This window comes from Lupinus angustifolius, chromosome LG13, assembly GCF_001865875.1.
Source record: "Lupinus angustifolius cultivar Tanjil chromosome LG13, LupAngTanjil_v1.0, whole genome shotgun sequence".
NCBI classification, from domain to species: Eukaryota; Viridiplantae; Streptophyta; class Magnoliopsida; order Fabales; family Fabaceae; genus Lupinus; species Lupinus angustifolius.
In genome coordinates this window covers 13,567,184-13,575,565 of record NC_032021.1, presented here as the reverse complement: position 1 = coordinate 13,575,565, position 8,382 = coordinate 13,567,184, and the positions used below count along the sequence as shown (strand labels likewise).

The 8,382-nt window shown below is 32.7% G+C and overlaps 1 protein-coding gene across 1 annotated transcript; it reads right to left on the bottom strand.

Moving 5' to 3' along the window:
- LOC109363174 (ADP-ribosylation factor-like protein 5) lies at nucleotides 288–5,340 on the bottom strand. The gene is made up of 3 exons (XM_019609332.1): nucleotides 5,191–5,340; nucleotides 4,780–5,000; nucleotides 288–848 (listed from the first exon to the last, which is right to left on the bottom strand). The coding sequence occupies exons 2-3, from the start codon at nucleotides 4,969–4,971 to the stop codon at nucleotides 489–491; spliced, it is 552 nt and encodes a 183-aa protein (XP_019464877.1). The 5' UTR covers nucleotides 4,972–5,000; nucleotides 5,191–5,340; the 3' UTR covers nucleotides 288–488.

Here is an 8,382-nt window from a genome sequence, read left to right as displayed (position 1 = left end):
AGAGATCTCTTTGCTGCACACTTCAGAGTAACAAGTTTCAAAATACCAGAGGAACTGGTCTTTTAGGGCTTTAAGAGGGCAAATTGTAGGGCTCGTAGTTACATGGTAGCTCGTTGAGGCTATGTACGGTATACCGAAAGTTTTGTCTTAATAAAAGTCTTCTAATAATAATATAAAAATTGACAGACCACATATAATTGGCAGTTTCTTTACAAGGGTAAGATAAAATAAACATCTATCAATTTTTATGTAATTGAACAACTTTTTAAAATAAATTAAAAGGTTAGTTTCTCTACATATTGTTTTCCTCTCATTAAAATCACTTTTTTGTAATTTAATCATGTATGCCAAACATATCAAATTGAACCTGAAATAGCTTTTTTCCATACAGATTTAATATGTACCAAACATGTGCTGATACACAAGATATTTGTCAATCATCACTTAAGAACAATGACTTCCATTCCTTGTTTCAAACAACTCCAACATCATGTTGACGCTTTTCCAGATACTCGCGAAGCAATCCACCCAAGACCGTCGTACAGCCCTTCGCCCGAGAGGGCACAACAAGCTTGTATGTGCCAATCATGATTCTTGATGCTATGAAGAGACAGTGCATCAGTGATCTCAGCAGGAGTCATTGCATCCTTGATATCTTGCTTATTAGCAAAGACAAGAATGACAGAACTTTGTAGATCATCATGCCCTAGCAACCTGAAAAGTTCATCCTTCATAATAGATATCCTTTCTCTATCGCTGCTGTCTATGACCGCGATTACAGCATGAGTTCCTCGGTAATATGTTGCCCAAGATGTCCGGAGTCTATCTTGTCCACCAAGATCCCAGACCTGAAATGAATAACATGTCTCAATAATAAGCATCTCAGTATCCACACCAAATGTAATTCAGAAACATTGGTGCTGGTTATGAAAATCATGTCCATCCCCTCGCCACGACGGAAAACAAAAATCCCACAGCTTTCTCCAAAAAATAAAGTTTAAATTTGATATCAGATCAAAATCTATTATTTACTAATGAGGATATCGAAGTATAAGTAAGCGCATTTAAAGATGCTTTCATTTTACAAACTGCAACCACAATACTACACTGGATGCAGATAGCATATGGAACATGGAGAATAACACCTCAGCCACGGCATCTTAATCCAGGGTACAGGGTGAAGGGAAAGTTAAGTAAAGCATTTATGTATTCAAAATTGCTATGCAAATGATCAAATGAATGATGAATGTATTCTCACTAATTGTTAGGTGGGTCACTATAAAGGATTTATAAGAATCATGAAAAAAGGATGGAAAGACAATTCAATTGTTCAAAATGCTACAGACAAACACACACATAAAGTTAACAATTGAACAATTTAAAATGTTATTGTTATTGTTGTTGCTGCTAAATTGTTTAGAATGTCACACACACAGATAAGAACAGAACAATTTAAAAGGTTATTATTATTGGCTTTTAATAGAATTATTATCATTATTACTGGTATTACAGTTAAGGCTTATTCTGTCAATAAATTTTAGATAAAATTCAACTGCTTTGTTCAATTCGTACAAAGAATGGAGAAAAAGTAGGAAAGTTTATTATTGAAGAAGAAAGAAATATTGTTAGAAGAGAAGAGTACAGAGAAGGATAAGACATCCCCACAAACAAACCAGAAAGAAACATCTAAAACCTGTGACAAAACCATACAACAAAGCATGTCTATCCCTTCACATTTCTAACAAAGAATCACCACCACTTAAAAGACCACAGGAAGACAGGAAAGGGACGACAAAAGAGTAACCCTATCTTAAATGAAGTCTAAGGTCGAAACAGAGTCATTAAAGATTCTGGCGATCCATTCGAACCAAATATGCCAAAGAAAACATGAACAGAGCACTGCCACATTATTTTTGCTTCATACGAGAGCCAAAATTTATCATGTTTAGAAAGTGAGCTTACATATTTAGTTCAATTGTAGATTCCAATAGGTAAACATATCATTTTCAGTAGTTTTCATATTTGTCAAGATATGGACTTTTTAGGACAAAAACTACATATGAAAAAATTAAATCCTATTCTCTTGATTGAAGTACAGATCTACATTACATAATTTCTCTCTTTCCACTCGAAGACTTACGTATGGATTTAACTTATCATATTTTATATTTAAAGTACATCCCCACACTCTCAAGAATAGAGTGCCAACTTTCCAACCAAGAGCACTCAATTAGAACAAGGCAACAAGCACATTCAGTGGCCAACCAATAGGCTATAGTCATGGTAGTTAAAATCGAGATTCTACTTAGGATCGGAAGGAGAGTCAAAGATCGTAAACGTAGGATCGTAACACAACTCGTAAGATCCTACTTATCAATATATACACATAAATATATATATATATATGAGATTTTAAATAAATAAATAGTGTCAAACGTAGAGAATTTATTCAATATTATTTTTCTTCTAGATAATTATATGTTTTACAATAGTTAATATGGTTCACTCAATAGTTTAGATATTAGATACTTTTATATTAAAAAATACTTAGTTCATAAAAGAAATAAAAAAGGATTAGATACTTATAAACAAACATACCACCTTACCCTTACTATACCAAAAAAACAGGACTCCTTATTGTACACAAAAAGCAGCTTTATTGTACACAAAAAACAGGCCTCTTTATTATACAAAAAAACAGATCTCCTACAAAAATAAGGTCTCCTTACAAACAAATACAAATGGGCCTTACCCAGTCCATTATCCTAAACAAACTGATCAAAACCTAATAGTAGCCGTCTCCTCCATTTTAACATAACAGAAAGAATAGAAAATAAACAGAATAAAGCAAATGCAGAAAAATGGAGATAGAGAGAGAACAAAGAAGAGAGAGAAAGGAAAGCTGGATCGGAAGAGGAGATGAGAAAACAAAGGAGAAAGGAATCGGAAGACTAGTCGATTTCATCGATCCTACGCTCCAACACAACGATTTCACCAATTCTACAGAGGTTGAGGCACGGGCTGAGATCGAGCACGGACTACCTCTTGAGGATCGTAAAGTCAAGCGATCCCACTGCGATTTTAACTACCATGGCTATAGTCTCTTCAATTTTCACAAAGTTGCTTGGTGTCAAACAAAAACTGTGACCAATTCTGTGAATCATATATTTTAACCATATGTGCAAACACAAATTACACTCTTTTATGTCCAACATCAGCGTTCATCGTCATTATCATTATCATTTGCACAGTAAACTGAGTAATTGAATGATTAAACAGAAGGATCTTCATTTTCACCATTTTATTGTGATTGAACCAAGCTATACATATGGTGGAAATGAATGCGCATGCATTTTATCTTCAAAGCCAACTTTGGACATCTGTCCAGAAGAAGATAAAAGAATGAAAAAAGAATTGCAAAGAGAAGGAGATGATCACAAGACAAAGCCCAAATTGATGTCACCCTCAATAAAAAGGTTTCCTAGTATTTGCAATTAAATGAAAGTGTCATTTCAAATCTAGCATGTGTAAGCCTACTAACGAGAAAAATGAAAAGGCCACCATCTCTCTTTTCTTTTCCTTCTTGTTAACAAGGTGAATCTTTTCATACCATGCGTCAATTTAGTATCTTTCAAAATTGAAAGTGACATTTTCAGGACACTTTTTTCATATTGCTAGACTAGCTTTATAAAAAAAATGGTGGCCCAGTGCACAAGAGTCAAGACTCACACTTAGTGGGGTCTGGAGAGGGTAGACGTACGCATCCTACTTCCTACCCTCCCCAACACAAGCTTTACATTGCATAATTTAATTTTAAAACTTATCCCTTCTCTTTACTTTAACATAAACTGCCAAGTAAGGAAGAGAGTTCTCCACTTCTACACCTCTCCTTATTTAGATTTTAGAGATACAAGGAGAAGTTATGTACCCTTCTCTGAAAAACTTCCCAATTCCAATCATACTCCCCCAGCCAGCCTTTGTCCTTTATTACCACAAATTTTCTAATCCATCAACAAATAAGCTAAAAGTAACGGCTGTTTGACTAACTTGTGTTCAAAACAGTATATAATCAAAATCTTCTCAAGAGAGCTGTTAAAAAATATAAAAGAAGTTTTCCCGAAAAATTAAGCATATCCAAACCTGCACAGGTCATAAAGAGAGTACAATAGATTATGGAATTATTGGTTCTCAGCTTCCCATGTTAAATCACACCCTTCATGACTTGAAAACCTAGAATCAACATATTAATTCATAATGCACCCCCTCTCAAAGCAGTATATGGTATACCACTTCCATTTCGAAGCAGGAGATACCTCAATACTGACTCACACTCTTATTATCATACACTGTCTGTAAAAGGTGTCCAACTACAAAAAAACATTGTCCAATATCAACTTCATTATTTTTTATCTTATAAACAATCAACTTCATTATTTGAAAACCCAGAATTGATACTCAAACAACATCCCCTCTCATGTCTGTATATGGTCTACAATATACACATAGCCACATAGGCAATGTATACACACTCACAACAACAACACAATAAAAAGGATCGCCCTAGTGTATGAGGCTCCCACCTAGTGGGGTACCATCACAAGCAGATAGGCTACTTCCGAGATTTGAACTCGTAACCTTACCATCACAAGCAGATAGGTTATTTCCAGCTTTTAAACTCATGACCTCTTGGTCACTAAGAGAAAACCTAACCATAACACAAAAATATTTTCCAATATAAAAAGTAAAAAAAAAACAATTTCTATAAAGTGATTAACGAACCTCAAATCTTATATTCTTGTAGACAAGCTCTTCCACATTGCTACCTACAGTAGGGTTAGTAGTGACAACCTCACCCAGGTGCAATTTATAGAGAGTGGTGGTTTTTCCAGCATTATCCAACCCAACAACCACGATCTTATATTCCTTAGCAGGGAATAACATGAACCAAAACCTTGACATCATTGCCCCCATCTTCCTCTCTCACCAAGAAAACTAGTAACCTGAAAATTAAGAAATCAAACAAGTTAACAAATTTTGGAATCGATCCATTAATCTAGAACCAAAAGGGTATATGAGAATCTGATTTTCGATGAAAAAAGCATAAAGCTTGCGTTGGATCGATTCAAGGGTTAATTTTTTTTAGATCGGTTAATTTGAAAGCGTGAAGAGATTGGGGAAAAGTGATCGAACCTGAAGATTGAAGAGAGGATGAAATTGATTTGGTGGGGCTAGAAATGAAAGGTTATTGGAATCTTAGTTCAGATTTGTGAAGAGTTCTCAAATTTTACCTTCTCAATTGTTTCTTTTTGTTTGGGTGAGAAAGGCTTGTAATAGGAAAAGGTGAGGTGCCAAAACAGATTTAGTTAAATTTTGATTGTAATATCTATCAAATGGAACATTTATATTACATAATTCGTTATTTATTTATATTAGTAATATTTATTAAAGATAATGAATGATATAATGATAAACTACAAAACTCTGGAGCATATATGATATTTTAGTGTTCTATGTTAATTCATATATGAACAGAAATGATTAATCAAAAAAATATTTAATAATTTTAATTTTAATTTAAATTATATTTTTTCAACCAATAAAAAGTGATAATACATTAAGTGGTATAAAAATTAGAATAGGATATGTGCTTCCATAAAACTCATGCCTTTTGAGTTAGTATATTTTATTTTTTTGTGATTCTTCATCCACCATCTCTTTTTTGTTAGCTATATGTACTTTTCATGGGGTTAATCTGATTTCAATTGACAATCTTCACATTAAGTGAGATTAGCTTATTTTAGAATATATTTTCTCGCTAAGCAAAATTCTAATCCATTTGCATCAAAACTTTTGAGCTTTACATCCATTTTTTTTTTAAAAAAATTGCATCAGTTTTAAAATTATCATATATTCAGTTATCATTTTTCCTTCTTGTCATTTAAGGTGGTTCTATTTGAATTATCGATGGTCTATCTCACACTATTTGATAGAGTAATCAAAAGTATAAATAATTTAGATAGGTAGATATATCGAATGACTTAAAAAAAATTTACAAAATTAAACATCATGATAGTTTATCTTATCATACGAATAACTTATATAGTTGGATACCGCATCAAAATGGCTTAAAAAGTTTTATAAAAAATAAACATTCAAATAAGTTATCCAAAATAATTAAATGTATTTTAAACGATTAGATATTAAGTATCATATAGCTTATCCAAATTGAATCAAACACCTTGAAAAAAATACACCTAAAAACAATCAAAATGAAAAATAAAAATTAACAAAAACATAGAGATGAAAATAAAGTCGAAGATGGTCTTAATTGAGGAAAATAAAATACAAGAAAACAATGTCTAGTGAGGTGATTGAAGTGTTGCCCTTAAATATATTTTTTTTCGGAAACAAAAAGGAATTCTATTATCAAAACAATAGAGTACAGACGGATTATTTGATCCAGGTTAAAACAACAAAACGGACTAAGGAGGGGTGAATTGACCCCTAGAGAAATCCTAAAGAGATGACATAGGTACGAGCTTATCACAATAAGCTTTTAGCCCTTCATGTACCATAGCTCTATTCCAAATTATTCTAATTATATTTTGGCTACTGTCTACATTAACATTTTGTCCCTGGAAAACACATAAATTTCTCATGTTTCATAATGCATAAGTAGTTGCAGCTATATCAATCTTCAATAGATTGTTAGAAATTATAAATTTCTAATTAAGGTGAGCATCATATATTTGATACAATGATATCAGTTATTTATTCCGGTGTTACATTATAAGTTATCTAATTATTGACACCTCTTAGATTTCTAAAAGCTAATAACAAATATGGGTTTAATAGGTGGATACCCATCAGGTTAACTCATAGGGGATAATGGGAACCTATAAGTTAACACATCAGGAAGGTTATGGTCCCCAATACACCAAATCAAATTGAGTTTTCTTCTCTCCCCATCAGAGTGAAAACACAAGTTCCAAGAGGAATCAGTGATTTGGTTGAGGAAGGCCATCACACCACATCTCTTTCAGAAACGTAGATCAAAGGAGCACATCCAGGAACATGGATTCAGGTGTGACACTGCACCCTTTGATTCATAAATATGTGTGAGTATCATTAAATTCAAGATCCTAGGATTGATATTTCACCAATCATAAGGAATATCCAACAAGTGGTATCAGAGTATGGTTCTGAATTTTATGATTTTTCATTAAGGGTGTTTTCCCCATTCTTGTATGAACCCTAATTTTAATTTGGGGATTATTGAATTATGCTTCCGCTGTTATGTTATAAAGATTGGGAATTTAGGGTTTAATTTAGGAATTTACGCAATCTGATTATTGCATAATTGTCTTAAATTAAATCAACTTCTTATTTGTTACTTTTGTTCATTGCTGCATTTTTCATGAATTTGGTGCCATTATTGCTTATGAATTCTTTTTACTGTGATGTTACGTGCTTGTTGTATTTTACTGCATTACTGTTATGTACACTGCACTATATATATTTGAGCATGTATGTATTTCATTGTTATATATTAAAATTCATTCGCTGCAATGTTGTTATATTAATTTGTTCATTCAGAAAGGGCTCCACCTTAACAATGGACTTGTCACAGTGAGCCATGTAACTCAAGCCCTTCTATTCTGTCTTCTCCTTAATTGATGCAACTTTTAAAGTGAATTTCAGTTCACGCTCTTTGTAAATTATTAGCAATGGATGAACATGGCTATCATATGTCTTTCACAAGCTTAGCTCCCCCTCAATGTTTGCCAGTGAAGGGAGTGGAGTGAAAATTAAGACGCTGAAGTGAAGGAATATGTCTTCAATACTTGCAGTATTTCAATGATAGATAAAAGTTATTATCATCAGATTGATAGATAAAAGTTATGCACTTTATTGATGTGCATAATTTCTGCACTAACGTGAATGCAATTGAGATATGTGCGTTAGGTACAAATTTTGTTCTTTAATTGATTTTGCACTAATATAAGTTTTGTTCTTATGAACATTTGGATTAAATATGTTTTTTTTATAATGGACAATTAATTGATGCAATATGTTGCCAAAGTAACATCTATTGTAGAAATTAATTGAATTACACAGATGAGTATGAGATTATTTATGCGAATTGTGTTCGGCCCAAAGGAAGACACAATTTGGCAAAATAATAACATACATGTGATGATAAATATGTAACAATTATAAAGTTTATTTTCATGTGAATAATAGTCGGTCCAAAGAAAGGCTGTTGTTTGACAGAACTGATTGTTAATATTTGATCATTACACTGACAGTACCACTTACAAATTGATTTCTCTGTTCAAAGACTAGATATTGATGTTTGTTAGGTATCTTGTGATGGGTCTA